This window comes from Camellia sinensis, chromosome 3 (genome assembly GCF_055761805.1).
Source record: "Camellia sinensis isolate YWXY chromosome 3, ASM5576180v1, whole genome shotgun sequence".
Classification (NCBI taxonomy): Eukaryota; Viridiplantae; Streptophyta; class Magnoliopsida; order Ericales; family Theaceae; genus Camellia; species Camellia sinensis.
Window position 1 is genome coordinate 171,689,225 of NC_138963.1, and position 16,378 is coordinate 171,705,602.

Sequence of the window (16,378 nt, forward strand, 5' to 3'; positions counted from 1 at the left end):
ATACGTAAAATATATTATGGTGACGCAAGGTATAATATAACTCACCTTAATATTGACTCTTAACCTTGCTTTCCACTATCACAATCTTTTTACTATAAATTTCTACTTCCAATATTTTACGTGCCTCTCCCTCTCTCTTTTTTTCCTTTCCTTCCCCTAGATTTTGATCCACTCCTTCATATTTATGGGGAGATAAAGGCATCATCAGGCCAACACGTGGCCAAGTCGAATATCTCTCCAGATTTGATAATAAATTACATGAATTTATATTTATCTTTAATAAATATTTAATATAATTACACTTTGACCTAATTTTTTAATATAACTATATAAATAAATCAATCTCTAATTAAATTCACTCTATCGTATACCAACAGAAAATTAATTATTTATTTTACTACCACACCTATTATTATTATTATCATTATTATTGTTATCAATATTATTATTTATTTACTCTTACTCTTACTTTTATATTTATTTATTTACTCTTACTTTTATATTTATTTATTTACTATCTTTAACTTTAATTTGACCAAACTAGTATTATAATTCTATATTTCTGTTAATTTGGCCCCAAATAATAATCCCTAATTAATCCCATATTTGATAATCCAATGCCAAATTAGATTCTGTATTTAATAATATATTATCACATACAACTATAATACTAATATAAAATTTAACGAACAACTTAAATTTTCGCATTGCTACACATTCTCAACAATATCTTTGACCTAAAACTCTACATCAAGGGTAGAATCATAAACAATTTGTCCCCAAACTTAGCACACAAAGGCCCTGTTTGGTAGGGCTTATTTTCAGCTTATTTCAACTTTTAGTTTAATTTAAGCTATTTTGATGTGTTTGGCTCAGCTTAGCAATACAGCTTATAGCTTTTTATAAGTCAAAAATCAACTTATTCTTTGAGTGGGGAGGAAAAACTTAATTTATAAGTCAAAAATCAGCTTATGTTCACAATTATAAGTAATAAATTGTTAAGATATAAGTTATAATCACTTTTCCATAACTCTATCAAACGGACCAAAGACCAAAGGTGCCCGTTATCAAACCACAGGAAAACAATTAATCCATCACCCACACTATGCAGAGGATATTTTCATGCTAATTGTGAAGGAACTTCAACACTCGACGTGTAAATGCAAGTGTACATAGAAGAATAATGCTAGACACCCACCTTTCACTTCTCCGAATTTATTTCGAATGGGGTTGTGTGATTCTGATTAAATTTGTATGGTTTGGAGTTTATATATAAAATAAATCTAAATTATTAGATAAAAATTTTAAATAATTTCTGAATTGTTTTGGATTTGAATTTTTTATTTTTCATATTTTTTTTACTCTTAAAGTTTTTTTTTTTTAAAGTTAATTTTTTATATTTAAATATTAAAAAATAGAATATAAATAAAAAATTCTAAAAATAATTAAATAAAATCGAACACGTGGCTTCGATATCGTCTGCTTGATGGATGGGAGACGCACACAGATGTATCTAGGGCACGCAGTCTAGTTCAGACGATCACCGGCGTCTCTCTCCCCATCCTGTTCCTCTTTCTCATCTAGGTCTCACTTCACCTCTCTATCTCTCGTCAAGTAAGCTATTTCTGCACCTCAGGTATTCTCTCTGGTTAATTCCTGTTTCACTGTTCACTTCGCGTGATTGTCTCTCTTTTTAGCTTTTCTAGTTCGTTTGTGTATATGTTTGGTAAATTACAACGGATTTAGGCCATGTTTGTTTGGACGGACTGGATTTGTGTGATTATCAATCCCATTGTGTATCCTATTCCATGTTTGAATTGGCTCAGAATTATAGGATGATATTGATAGTCCAAACGTCACAATAGTCCTTCATATGGGGATACTATGTCCGGATGAACTATTAGTTCGGACCACAAATTTCTTAGCCAAACATCGGATTATGCATTTCGTTGGATTATTAGTCCAATCCCATGGCCATATCGGTCGAAACAAATTGTATGAATATTCCTGGTTTAGCTAATGGGTAGAGTAATTGAGTCTGTATTGCTTGCTTTGATTTCAGTTGCGGAAAGATTAAAGACATAACATTTGTATGTGGTTTGATTGCTCAAGTGTTGTAATTTTTTAGTTCAAAGTGTCACTTTACAGACAATAGTTGAGAGCGGGTAAAGTGTATATATTTGTTTCTAGGTGCATTACAATACGTTGGTACTTGTTTTTGTTTAAATCGAAGTCTGTTAGATTTGGGACAGTCCGGTATGATCATCATACTATTTGGGTTATTTTCAGGGTCATTTAAAATGACAGAGCCTTCCAAAGTCATTCATGTACGGAATGTGGGGCATGAAATTTCTGAGGTACCTTCTCTCTCTCTCTCTCTCTCTCTCTCTGTGCCAGTAAATATGTAAGTAGATGGTGTTTTAAGCTTTTCTCTTTGGAAATAAGAACTTTTGTTTCTTCTTCTGCATGGTACTCCCAAATTGTGTGTGTGGTTCCCAAATGACTCATCCAACTTGTTTTATCCATTCCATTAATGTACATGGAATCTAAACTGGTATTCTAATTCAAGTTTTGATGTAAGGTTTCTATTTTTCTTTTTATATTTAATTTTATAATATGAGGAGAAAAACATGATTAATATCCTGCTTTTCTCTTGGGTCTTACTAATGTCTGTCATCTGCATTTAAATACAATCACATCCATTTACACATTGCATAGAGAGAGTGAGTGTGTGGGACACACGTGCATGTATGTAGGACTCACACACTCACTCTCCCTATGGGTGTGTGTTGGAGTGTGTAAATGGGTGTGATTGTAGCATTACTATTTAAGTTTAGAAGCAAACTTGCCTCCTATCAAATTTAACTTTGAAAAAAGCTGCAAAGAAGATGGAGGTGACTTACAAAAAGTGCAATCAAAGTTTAATAATCGTTTGGGCACATTTGGTTGCTGGTTAAAAGAGAGGGATTGGATTAGTTATCCATGGTACCCATTTATCCCACATTTGGTTGCACAATTTGACAATGGGATAATTGGTTCACAGCTTTACTTGTTCAAGTGTGAGTGTGAATTTTTAGTTGTAGATTTTTTTCCCCTTCATGTTATCTATGTATAAATATTCTAACACAGGTTGCGATTTTACGCTAGAATGACTTACATCAGCTATTCCAGCAATTTGGGGTCGTAACCAAGGTTGTGATGCTTCGCGCCAAGAATCAGGTATGTTTGCTTGCTATATGGTAGAGAGAGGCTAGATTTATTATGTTTGAAACTGTTCCGAAACTCAAGAACTAAAATGTTTGTGTACATGCATGCCATGGCTGCAGGCACTCCTCCAAATGCAAGATATTCCTTCAGCTGTTAATGCACTGCAGTTCTACACAAATGTTCAGCCAAGCATAAGGTATCAAGATATAAGAAACATTTGTTTCTGTTTCGGGAATAAGTGGATTCCACATTTCTTGTAAATTTCCTTTGCTTCCGAATGGTTTCAAGGTAGCAATCCTTTTTTCTTGATTCAATCCGCAGGTTTTGATTATGGTTCAATTTTTTTGTTGTGAATTTAGGGGAAGGAATGTTTATGTTCAATTCTCATCCCATCAAGAACTAACAACTATGGATCAGAATTCTCAAGGCCGGGGGGATGAGGAGGTTAGTACTTTGTACTTAGTATTGTGGTATTGGCAGTTATTGGTATCTGTGAGAGGGATGGTTTGAAAAGGAGTCATCCTTTTATGGCAACATTTGTGGATTTTTTCTGGCTAGCATAGCAGATTTTTTACATAAATAATGGCCTTTTATCTGTTAATAATTGCTTTTAAGCTGAGGATTTAATTTTGACGGAGGGGTATGGTTGCATATATTGAGATTATGTTTATTGATCTATCTGTGGAGGAATCAATGTTTATTGAAGAATTTAATTCCAAGGCAGTCATGACTCTTCTAGATCTTTTCTCAAAATACAATACATATTGTCTCATATCATTCAACAATCAACTTTATGCATCACTTGTGTTGCCGGTTATGTTTATATAGTCCTATTAATGTGAACTTCATGCAAGGGCTAGAGTTAGTTGAAACTGAAGATTATTTCTTGCCTTTTGAATTTTTATTCATCTTTGATGCTAATCTCATTTTACATCCATGATGCCTTGCTTGATCAGAAACGCCAAAAAATTTATTGATACACCTTTTAAAGCCTATCCTACCTGATGTGGTGAACTAAGTGCGGATCAAATTTGATTATCATGACTATACATACTATTCAAATGATTTTTTTTCGAGAGACAAATAGTATCCAAGTGAAAATATCACAGCAGGATCATATGTAATCTCCTAGTGTCACCGTGCCACCAAAATATTTGAATAGTCATCATCTTATCATATTTGCTGCTACAAATTGGTGCATATGAATAATCAACTCTGAGACAGTTGCCAGAACCACTATCCCATCACAAAAAAATGGTGGTTATTATAGTTATACAAAATTCTAAGATGTGGGGTTTGGGAAGAATGGACAGATTTGGATATGGGCTGAATCATTAGATGCAGTGTTTTAAAAGGTGCACACTTAGGTGTGAGGCACATTGAGGCGCCTCAGACAGCTGGAGATGAGAGGTGCAGTAGGAAAGGCACATTTGAGGCCCGCGCCTTAGGCTTAGGTGCGTGGCGCACACCTCATACGCTTCATTTAAAGTTTTGCTCCATCGTTATTCTTTGTGTGTGTAACCATATGGAATTACAACCCCATTAATATAAAATGTAAATACTTGCTTTGAGCTCCAATTTTCATATAAAAAAAAAGCTCTAGGCATTAAGCAAAAGCTTTGGGATTGCAAGATGGATATATGGTTTGGGATTCCTTTCAATGTAGTAAATTACAACAGTTTCGGCCAATAATTGAAGCTATCAGGCAATTTGGTCCCAATTTAAAATTAAAACCACTAAGGTATTATATGGTGTGAGTTTCTTATCTAAAAAAAGAAATAAATCATGTTAATAAATTGATAAAGAAAGATAAATAGTATAGGGCAAAGTAAGATTGAATGTTATTTTTGAGAAATTTTTAAAACGTTGAATGTTATTTTCATAATTATTGGAATAGTGAATGTCGTTCTATTTATTTATTTTTATTTTTTGAAATTCTAAGAATATTTGTTTTATGTTAAAAACTTTGCCTATATTAATACTTTGGTTATCTTCAACAACTTGTGCCTCACGCTTAACCTCCGGGAGACCTTAGCGCCTCAATGCGCCTAGAGCTTTTTAAAACACTGATTAGATGTTAGTTATGCATAATTGGATGATAATAATTTAGTAGTGTCGCACATGACTAACTTTAAATCACATTATAAATGGGCTACTAGTAAATTTCTTTTTTGTTTTCTCCAATAACTTTATAATGGTTTCTTTTCTTTCTCCTTGCATCTATATTTTGTTTAAATGGTTTCTGTATGCTTGTGGGAAATTACTATTTTATTATATCAGTAGTTCTTTCTTCTTTCTCCATCTATTCTTCTCTATTCATTCTCTTCTCTCTCTCTCTCTTCTGTCTCTATGCTGGTCTGTGGCGCACACTCCGGGTACACAGCCTAATCGAATTCTCTTAGTTACCATTCATCACATGCTATATCCTATAACCGTGGAAGTGCTGCATCAAGTGTTTTCTCCTCATGGATTTGTGGAGAAGATTGTCACATTTCAGAAGTCAGCTGGTCAGCTTCTTCAAGTTTTGTTTCTCTTTCTCTCTCTCTCTCTCTCTCTCTCTCGTCTATCTTTTTCTTAATTTCAACACTCATCTTGCTTAACCCCTGGTCTGTCAGGAAGGTTCATTAAAATTTGCATCATGTTGTAGTGTCTGTATGCAATAGTTACGGTTTACTAACTTTTGGATGTTTAGTGTCCATATTCTCATAAAATTATGCTGCCAGTGTTTTTTTGAAGTTTGAAAATAATTTCTACCTTAAAATAATGAAAAGATGCTATTCACCTTCCAAAAAGTTAATGAAATTTTGAAGTCTTCTATTTTTTATCTTGTATCTGCAATTTCTGTAGGTTTTCAAGCCCTTTTACAGTATCAATTACGTGAAAGTGCTATCTTAGCAAGAAACTCTCTTCAGGTCTGTTGGTCATATTCAGCATGTTTTTTTTAGAAGCGGACATTAGATTGTTTGCTGGTTTGTCTACTTGGTGAAAGTTTTAACACTCCAAATTTCTTTGTAGGGGCGTAATATTTATGATGGTTGCTGTCAGCTGGACATTCAGTTTTCGAAGTAGGCTGCAAATGGACAAAAACTTCTAGCTATTTTTATGTTCTTTTGTGTGTTTGTGCTGGCATGTTTGTGTGCATGTGTACTTGTTAATTTTCTCATCTTTTTGATGTTATGTTCAACATTTCATTTGTTATTCACTTTTATGATCCAGCCTCGATGAGTTGCAAGTGAACTACAATAATGAGCGCTCAAGGTGGGTTAATTAGCTGTTTTTTTTTTTTTTTGTTTAAAATTTTATTTAATTTTTATAGTGTTTGTTTTCTTTAACTTTATATTTTGCTTGTAAAATCAGTTCTCATTGCATAATTGTTAAAACCTATCACCTACTTCACCCACTTAAACCTACTCCACTAAACCTAACCCACTACACCACTACCACCTCACTTACTCCACTAAACCTAACCCACTACACTACTACCACCTCCACTTCACCTACTCCTTACCTACTACACACTCACCCTCTTCTATATATAGGAATCATGAATCATTGTAATAAATATTCAACAATTACAAACATCAATCAATAATACAATTCTCTTTTTCTCTTTATACATTAAATTTCTACATGGTATCAGAGCAAGGTTAAGCACTTAGTATTTTTCGCTTCACCGGCGGGCGGCAACCTCGCCTTGGCCGTCCGCCGGACCTCAACCTAATCTGCTAAAATTTTTCTACACATACCTTGAAATTTCCTTTCTGAGTGCACTACTGTTCAGTCGCCGGAGACCACCACCGCTTGCACGTCGATGTCCCTTTGCCAAAGCTCCGTCGCGACACCGGCCTTCCTTGCGTCTGGTTTCAATCCCCTGCTATTCCAAGCCACAAAATAGGGCACGACTTTTGAGGGCTCGATATCTATATCCATGTATATCTTTTGGGCAGTCTATATACACACTCATACAGTGTCTTCTACACCGGTAACATGGTACAAGGGCCCAACCCTTCTTGATGCCCTCGACATGATTACAGAGCCCAAGAGGCCATCAGACAAGCCTCTTCGTCTCCCACTTCAGGATGTCTACAAGATTGGCGGTATTGGTAATTTGGCCCACTTTTTTGATCAACACCAGCATATAGTTTCAAAGAGATAACTATATTATATAATTTTTTCTATTTTAAAATATTTTTCCACCGTCCAAACCTTTTTTTTATCTTATATATATAAAAAATTGGATGGAACTCACGTGGGTGCTACTTTTTCTTTTTCTTCTTTCCACAGCCCAACTTTTCCTTGAACCTCAATTTTTTATTATTAAAAATAAAATAAAAAATAAAAAATAAAAAATAAAAAAATTCATTCCATCTAATTTTTCTGCTCAGTCTTGTACCTTCAAGCCATTCGGATTTGCACAATACACTCATTTTATTTCTATCGGGATTTCGCCCTGATCACAATTTTACACCCAAAAAAAAAAAAAAAAAAAAAAAAAAACAACAACAACAACAAACCCAAACAACCACATCCACAGGCGGGATTTTTCTTCTCTACTCTGCCGCCGGTCTCTTCTTCTTGCCTCCGTCCTGAGCGGCCCTTGCCGGTGCTGCCTCCGTGTTTTCCACGCCGCCCAACACGTTCACTCCCCCATACTCCTCCACTGCAGCATATGGCGGACTTCCAAATCGGAACATCACGGTGGCCTTCCGCTTCAGCTCCTTATTTTTCGCCTTTCGCACACTTATCTCTGCTCGCGCATCCTTATACATGCGCTGGAGCAGAGCCAGTTGGGCGTTTAACTGCTGCACCTCATTTGTCCTACTCTGCAGCCGGTGCGACAAGTTTGTGACCGCAGTCATGGTTTCCACACATGACTTCAATGTATACTGATTGGCCTCAATATCCGTTTGCACTGCCATTTTTTGCACCACCGACCGCATCGGAAAGTTCAACGGAGCAAAACCAGAGGTGTTTGGTTGAGGTTCACGGGCCACCGCACCTGTTATCTCTCCTGTTGACTCGTTGAGGTCGGGAAAGAGAGTGAGCAGACCACGGGAAGATGAGGCCATGTTCTGGGTAGCTGAACGGGAAGAAGAGACCATGTTTTTTGGGTTGCTGAGTGTTTCCGAGAAGGGTTGGATACAGAGTATTTACAGATTGTTTCAGAATGACAAGTTCAGAGGTTTCAGTCTAGTTTGGTTTCCTCCGCCTCCGCATTGGTTTATATTAACACTGACGACGCGGCCGACACGCCGCTCTGTCGCTCACGTGCCTCGCCGCGTCTCCGGCTCACCTTTTGATGGCTCGACGCTTTCTGTCGGGCACGACTTTTGATGAAGTGGGCGCGCCTTTTGAGGGCGCAACTTTTGATGGCACGCCTTTTTATGAATTGGGCACGCATTTTGATGGCACGTCTTTTTATGGATTGGGCACGCCTTTTGATGGCACACCTTTTGAAAGATTGGGCACACCTTTTGAGGGTGCGACTTTTTATGGGTCCGACAAGACTCTGTAAACTGTCCCGACATTGATTCCGGTTAGTTTCTATAAGGGTCCGACAAGACTCTGTAAACTGTCCCGACATTGATTCCGGTTAGCTCCTTCATGGGTCCGACAAGACTCTGTAAACTGTCCCGACATTGATTTCGGTTAGTTTCTACAAGGTCCAGCAAGACTCCGTAAACTGTCACAACAACTATCACAACATTGTCTGCTACAACGGTCCGACATGACCCCATAAACTGTCTTCTACATCGGTCTGACACAACCATCCAGTGTCCTCTACAACGTTATGACACCACCATACAGTGTCTTCACCATCGGTCTGACACGACCATACAGTGTCTCCTATCCTCTTTTCTTTTATGTATTCGTCTATTTTCTTGTTTTGTTACTCTCTCCAAACTCAAGTTGGCTAGTTCCTATCCCCCTTGAGTTTGCGGGGGCTGTTAAAACCTATCACCTACTTCACCCACTTAAACCTACTCCACTAAACCTAACCCACTACACCACTACCACCTCACCTACTCCACTAAACCTAACCCACTACACCACTACCACCTCCACTTCACCTACTCTTTACCTACTACACACTCACCCTCTTCTATATATAGGAATCATGAATCATTGTAATAAATATTCAACAATTACAAACATCAATCAATAATACAATTCTCTTTTTCTTTTTATACATTAAATTTCTACAATAATTTTAATAATGCTGCTGATTTTATTCTCTTTGTTTAGGGATTTTACAAACCCATCTTTGCCTTCAGAACAGAAGGGAAGATCCTCACAAGTATGATCCAGTGTTTCTGTTATTTTTATCTAAATCATAAATGATAATAGAATGTCTTGTCATCCAATTTTTTTTTTCTTGTATTAAACTTATATTTGTTGCATGGTGGATCAGCCTGGCTATGGAGATGCAGGAAGTGTGTATGCCCTCCAAGCTTCTGGAGGTAGGACAGGTACTTAATTGACAATCTTGTGCTGGCTTTGTTTGAATAATTTTTTGTGATGCTCAACCATGTTCTTACATCTTTTTTCTTTTTTTTTTCCTGTGTTGCAGTTGGATTTCCACAGGTGGGTATTGCTTTCATGTTATTAGTCCCTCCTGTGATTTTTCTTTTCCAGAGGGGAGTAATTTATCCCTTTTTTGGGGGGCGTCTTGGAATGATTATTTGGACATCTACAGCCTGACTTCTCTTCTTCGTTATGAACTCTGCATCTAAAATAGGGTTAATTTGGACAACCATTTTGATACTGCCCCATGCCTGCATTTAGCTCTGTTGGATAGTATTCAATTTCAAATTATAGTCAATGAGTTTGATGAAAAATATGAGGGACTGGGATTTACGATTGGTTGGATAGTTGGCACTGATATGGGTTAAATGTTAGTTTTTATCTTGTAGTTCCGTGGATGTATGTTGTGTGTTGAGAGTCTGCAAGACATTTGTGTAACTTGATTTTATTTGGTTCCACTTCTAGATGGGCAATGCTGCTGCCATTGCCGCTGCTTTTGGAGGAGGTTTGCCTCCTGGAATTAGTGGAACAAATGACAGGTGCACTGTGATTGTATCAAATCTAAATCCTGATGTGAGTCACCCCTTCTCTTTCTCCAAATACTTGCCTCTTTTTCATATCTTTTTGCATTTGACGAGGGACAAAGCCTATTCTCTGATCTCAATTGGTTGGTTTTGTCCCACCCTTCAATTTGGGTAATCTGTTATTTATTATGCTGTCTTTTTTAATTTCCATCTCAGAGAATAGATGAGGATAAACTTTTCAACCTGTTTTCCATCTATGGAAACATTGTGAGGATCAAACTTCTTCGTAATAAACCGGATCATGCACTGGTTCAGATGGGTGATGGCTTCCAGGCTGAATTAGCTGTGCACTTCTTGAAGGTTTGACAACTAACGTTCATTTATTTTCCTTTCCCTCTTAGTTTGATGCAATCATGATGCTTGATTTTGTCTGGTCTAATTCAATTTGTCACTGGACTGATGGAAAGGAAGCATAGATAAGTGAGTTTCTTGGGATGCGATAATTTGTGTTATGGTGCCATTGACTGGCAGAGTCCTGTTTTGTTGTGGTGGTCTCTGGTTGAGCACACTTAGATCTTGACGAATTTTGGTTGGATATGTTATTTCTTGACCAACCAATATTCTTTAAGATCTAGTGCACTTGAATGCTTATTTCGTAGTTTAGTTTTACTCAATGAAACTCGATTGTGATCTTTATCAAAATTTTAGAGAGCACCAGGAATGAAGTGTTTCACCCATTTTCGGGTGTTTTAGTTTTAAGGCATCGAGTTATATTATAAAAAAAAATTATGAAAAACGTAATCATAGAAGGAATGTCAGTTTTTATTTTCTCAAGTAAATATAGTGAAATGGTAGAAACATTTGAGGGGCTATTTGGACCGACCTCGTATAATAGCTGATTCAATACAAACCACACAATACAAAAAATTGAGAACTATATTGGGAAATTTGAGAAAGAAAGCCAATACTTTTGATTGGGGTAAATTACATTGTTGATCCCTCTAGTTTGAGTGAAGTTTCACTTTGGTCATTGTAGTTTCAATTTCATCAATTTTTAAACCCTACACTTCCAATTGCTTTTCAGTGTGGTCCCTTCATCAATTGCTGTTAGCATTGTGGACGAAAAATGCCACATGCGATTCACGTGGGAATTTCAGTGGTTCCCGCACAAGAAAGAAAAATGAATAAATTACACATGTAGTTCCTATAGTTTCTTCCGAATTCAACTTTGATCCATCTAGTTTTTGCATGTAACCATTTTTCTGTCCAAAATGCTAGCGGCAATTGACAGAGGTGACTGCATTGAAATGAAATTGAAAGTGGGGGGTTTAAATTGAAGAAATTGAAATTACGAGACCCAAAGTGAAATCTTGTTAAAATTATAGGGATCAATGGTGTAATTTACCCTTTTTGAGTTTTACTAACTCCAACGAGTGGCTGCAGTAGCACAAAAAGAGATAAGAGAAAGGAAAGAATAAAGGTACTTATATTTAGTGGCCTGAGAAACTAGTATGTAAAATTACAATAGAATAACGAAGTGTCTATAAAAAAAATAATAAAACAAGAATTGATTGGAAGAGATCCACTCTTTGGAATGGAGTTATTTCTCCGGAAGTTAATTTTTTAACTTCCAAATTTTGGCAATGGCTGTTTTTTTTTCTGTAGAAATAATTTCCAAAGGGAAAAATTCTGCACTGTTCCTTCCATTCTCTGGAATTGGGAATTGAACTACATCAATGAACTTGCCTGTTAAACTATGCCAAGTTTTATCCTGTTAGGCCTTAATTTTTGAAATCTCTTTTGGCCCCTGTTGAATATCATGGTCATTTAGGTGGTTGTTAGTTGAACCTTACTCTTGAAACCGTTGAACAGAAGTTTATAAATATTATCATCTTATAAAGTGAGCTGATTTCGTTGGCAACTGGTGAAAAATTTTAGTCAAAAAAATATGCACATGCACCGCTGAGTATATTGCTGAGCAGCTGAAAGGCTGGAGTCATTTTATGGTACGAGAGTCGAGTAGATGCTATAAATTACAAAGTCCATGTTGCAGGTGTAAATAGCTGTGATAAGCTTTATTTTAGTGATTTAGACTTCGTTATTAGATTTCTGTTGTTATAAAACTTTCCTTTTTATTGAACACTTGTTACCAAAATTAATCTAAATTCTTGAATTATAGGGAGCCATGCTGTTTGGGAAACAATTGGAAGTAAACTTTTCGAAACATCCAAACATCACAACTGGTGCTGATACACACGAGTACTTGAACTCAAATCTCAATCGCTTTAACCGCAATGCTGCAAAGAATTATCGTTACTGCTGCTCACCAACCAAAATGGTCCACCTGTCCAGCCTTCCCCAGGATGTGACCGAGGAGGAGATTGTGGCCCACCTGGAGGAACATGGCCCCATTGTCAATACCAAGCTCTTTGAGATGAACGGTAAGAAGCAGGCACTTGTACTCTTTGAAAATGAAGAGCAGGCCACTGAGGCCATTGTGTGCAAACATGCCAGCACCCTTGGGGGTTCAGTGATCCGGATCTCCTTTTCCCAGTTGCAAACCATTTAGGACCTTTGTACCAAATAATGAGTAGCAACAAGTAGTGGACAAAAGGTTTTTATGTGCCAGTGACAATCCTTTTATTTTCGTGCTCTTTGATTATGTATTTTGACTCATCTTTCTCATCTTATGCGCGTGTAACAAAGTTTGCTTTTTAATGTCAGGGAAGATTTGTTGGTTGCAGATTTGCTATGGTTGTAGAGCCGGAGGGGAGAGGAGCATTCTCTTGTGATTGAGAGATTGCTTCTTGTCATGGTTGTATATATCGTTTAGTGCCTTTTAAACCATCTATGTTTTCTTTTCATTATCCAAAACCAGCTTGTCAATGAATATGTTCACAGTTCTTTGCTTGCTCTCTCTCTCCTGAAAAGTCCCAATTAATTCATTTAAGTAATATCATAATATGGTATACAAATTAGTTCATTCAATCCAACAGTCCAAATTTGAATTTTTTTTACCTAATGGTTCAGGGACGAAATGAGAGGGTTGCTATTTGCCCCCACCTCTTTTCGCCTTGAATCCGCACTTCTTCGAACCCTCACTTTGCAAAATGAAACCCCTTAATTTTCTCTTTAAACCCCTACTTTAACATCAATTATATTCTTAATCTCAAATCCAAAACCAAACCCTAACCCCATCCCTATCCACACCAATTCCGGGAACGACTGTTGCTATCTTCGGTGGTCATTGAAGACGACAGCTAGGTCTGGTTACACCCTCTGCCACGGTACATCGCCACCATACTCACTGTCATTTCCAGCTTATTCTTCTCTTTTGCCACCCCATACCTCGATCTTGATCTTGTCTGACATCGTCGGTTCCATAGCCGTCGACGACAAGGGCAAAGAAGATCTAGGTTCGCGACGGTTGTGAGGTGGGTTTGGGTTCCATAGTCATAACCCTTTCGCTCCACCGTCGCCTTCTCCTTCCCCATCTAGATCTTCATCTCCATCGCACCTCCAAACCCTAGTGACCTAACCATGTGTAGAGAGAGAGAGAGAGAGAGAGAGAGAGAGAGAGATTGTAGTGGTAGTGGGTTCACGATCGGCGAGGGTGGAGATCGCGATTGCAGAAGAAGAAGAAGAAGAAAAAAGAAAATGGTGGGGAGGCACTAGGATGGCTGCTAAAGGAGGCTGTCGGCCGAAGTGGAGTGAAGTAGAGGTAGAGATGGAAGTGGGGTTAGGGTTAGGGTTAGGGTTAGGGTTGGAAGGATAGAGATGGGTCAAAAATGAAAATTGATGTTAGGGCAAAATTGTAATTAAAAAAAATAGCGAGGGCCTAAAGAAATAAAGTATGTGTAAATAGCAGTCCTGGCGAAATTATTATGTTCATAAAGATATACTTTTGTACAATGACTAAACTACCCCCATGCATTTAAAACCATGTCTGTTCATTATACTATCAAACTCCGTCTCTCTGTCTCTCTCTATTGCCTCTGTGCCATCGCTAACTCAGCTGAACTGGCTCTACATCCACTTCAGCACCTTTACCGAAGCCACTATCACAGAGAGAGAGATGTTCGAATAAGAGATTTGTTGCCGGCTATCCCAAGGGTTTGGTGTCACGACCCAAATCCGCCCTTATAGGTTTAGTGTTGTAACTGGCTAGTAATTCTTGGATTACCGAAGGTCTCTTTACAGAATAACATATAATTAGGGACTGCAGAAGCAAATATACAAAATATACGTAGTCCATAAAGCTGTGTAGACATACATGAGACAAAAATTTGAAACCTTACAAAATATACACATAAGATGTCATGTTCATATAAGTCTTGCAACACCATGCAAGCATCATCAAAAGGGATTTAGCCTAGTATACAGATAAACAAAACGAGACAAAACATAAACGTTCGTAACATGATACACAAAATAACTCTTGACATGGTCGACAAAATTCGACTTCTAGACACGGGAACCTCCCCCAGAGGTATGGTGATTGGATTACCCCAAAACTTTACAGGCAGCAGCTTAGGTCTGGTCACGCGCTTGCTCACCTACATAAATGATATAAATAGTGAGCGAGAGCCCAATGAATAATAACGGAGTAAAGGGTTTTAATGAATGATGTTCATACCAGATTCAGAAATTCAAATTCATAAACAGATTCGTATACATATTCATATTCATACTCTTGCAAATCATATACAGAAACCAGAGTTCATGCTTAATCATACGTGGTACATCAATTAGCGGTAACAGAACAGATGCAGAACATATGGTGGTTATGAATAACCAATTCTATAAAGGAACCTCCGGATCCGGGTAACAGATAACACATATGCTGAGCTCCATAATGGAGCCTCCGATATGGGTAACAGAGTGCAGACATAATAAGTTCCATAATGGAACCTCCGATACTGGGTAACAGCTAACAAATATCACATGATGCTAAGGATGCCACGAATACATTGTCAGAAATTGGACAACCATTTATTGTACAGAACATAATATTTCAGAAAACATATCTTATTTTATTACACATAAATTAAATAAAGTTGAACATAGTTTTACTAAGTTATTACTCATAGATGGCTCCGGCTATAGACAAACAGAGCAGACTAATTAGACGGTTTACGGCGCGTAACCTACATCAACACATAACAAATACACATTTGAAACACATACTCGGAATGTACTTAACTCATTATGTTTCTACGTTTTATCCTTAGTGTGTTTCTACGTTTTATCCTCATTATTATGTTTTAATCATGGCTTAGGAATGCTTAACGTGCAATGAGGATGCCAAATTATGTTGTTCAACACTTAGGCAAATTTGCTAAAAATAAGGTCCCCGTTCGAGCGCAACTTCCTTCCCTTGAGCAGAGGTTCAAAAATGTAAGTAGTCACTCGAGCACAACTTCGGTCGCTTGAGCGGCCTGTAAACTTTACAAAAGTACTGATTGTGTGATTTTCACGCTCGACGGACACTCGACGATCGCTCGAGTGTGAGACTTAGGTCCTCCCTCGAGCGCAACCTTTGTCGCTCGAGCAGTCTACAAAAACATGGAACTTCTGGGAGCTTGCATTTTACACTCGAGCCAGCTTTTGGTCGCTCGAGCGGAAATAAAAACAAAGGTGGCCACTCGAGTGGAGAGGTTGAATTCTGGAATTTCTAGATTCACCTCTAAGCTTCCAAACTTAACTTCAAAGTCTCAAAATACAACTTTTGGCCCCAAAACTTAAGAAAACACTTGTAAACTGATAAAACATGGTGAATTCAAACTCATGTCACAAAATTAAGCCCAAAAGCTTTGTCAATTGTTCAAAACTCAACCTTAAAATTGTGAAAACATATCATTACATATCATGCATGTAAAGATGCAAGTTCAAAACTTTCAAACACATGATCCATTGAGGTGTCTAACTCAAAAACATGTTGAATTCTTAAAAGAAGATCAAAGTAAGGCCATGCAAGAGGGAAATTCTTTGAAAACAACCTCAAATTGTGATGAATTGAGTATGCATGCATGATATGGTTCAATTCTCTTCAATTCTAACTCAATTCTTGTAGTAACCAACTTAATTCTTTAGAGTTCATGTCCTACACATCATAATTGTAC

The 16,378-nt window shown here is 37.3% G+C and overlaps 1 protein-coding gene across 5 annotated transcripts; it reads left to right on the forward strand.

The window, feature by feature from the left end:
• Positions 1-1,447: 1,447 nt before the first annotated feature.
• Positions 1,448-12,999, forward strand: LOC114258760 (polypyrimidine tract-binding protein homolog 3). 5 transcript variants are annotated; one of them, XM_082921427.1, is made up of 16 exons: positions 1,528-1,636; positions 2,063-2,165; positions 2,290-2,357; positions 3,148-3,219; positions 3,327-3,403; positions 3,567-3,651; positions 5,591-5,714; positions 6,055-6,119; positions 6,223-6,272; positions 6,424-6,465; positions 9,454-9,505; positions 9,620-9,677; positions 9,779-9,792; positions 10,198-10,305; positions 10,473-10,616; positions 12,436-12,999. In XM_082921427.1, exons 3-16 carry the CDS (start codon positions 2,301-2,303, stop codon positions 12,823-12,825), a joined length of 1,338 nt encoding a protein of 445 aa, XP_082777553.1. In that variant the 5' UTR covers positions 1,528-1,636; positions 2,063-2,165; positions 2,290-2,300; the 3' UTR covers positions 12,826-12,999. The 5 variants fall into 5 exon arrangements, with proteins under 5 accessions (XP_082777551.1, XP_082777552.1, XP_082777555.1 ...); XM_082921425.1 differs by lacking the exon at positions 2,063-2,165 and having other exon boundaries at positions 1,448-1,636; XM_082921426.1 differs by lacking the exon at positions 2,063-2,165 and having other exon boundaries at positions 1,448-1,614.
• The last annotated feature ends 3,379 nt before the right edge of the window (positions 13,000-16,378 follow it).

Coding starts and splice junctions, on each gene's coding strand:
- LOC114258760 (XM_082921425.1), top strand. CDS start 2,301: ATGACAGAGCCTTCCAAAGTCATTCATGTACGGAATGTGGGGCATGAA. Junction 10,306..10,472: donor TATCAAATCTAAATCCTGAT/GTGAGTCACCCC, acceptor TTTCCATCTCAG/AGAATAGATGAGGATAAACT. Junction 10,617..12,435: donor TAGCTGTGCACTTCTTGAAG/GTTTGACAACTA, acceptor CTTGAATTATAG/GGAGCCATGCTGTTTGGGAA.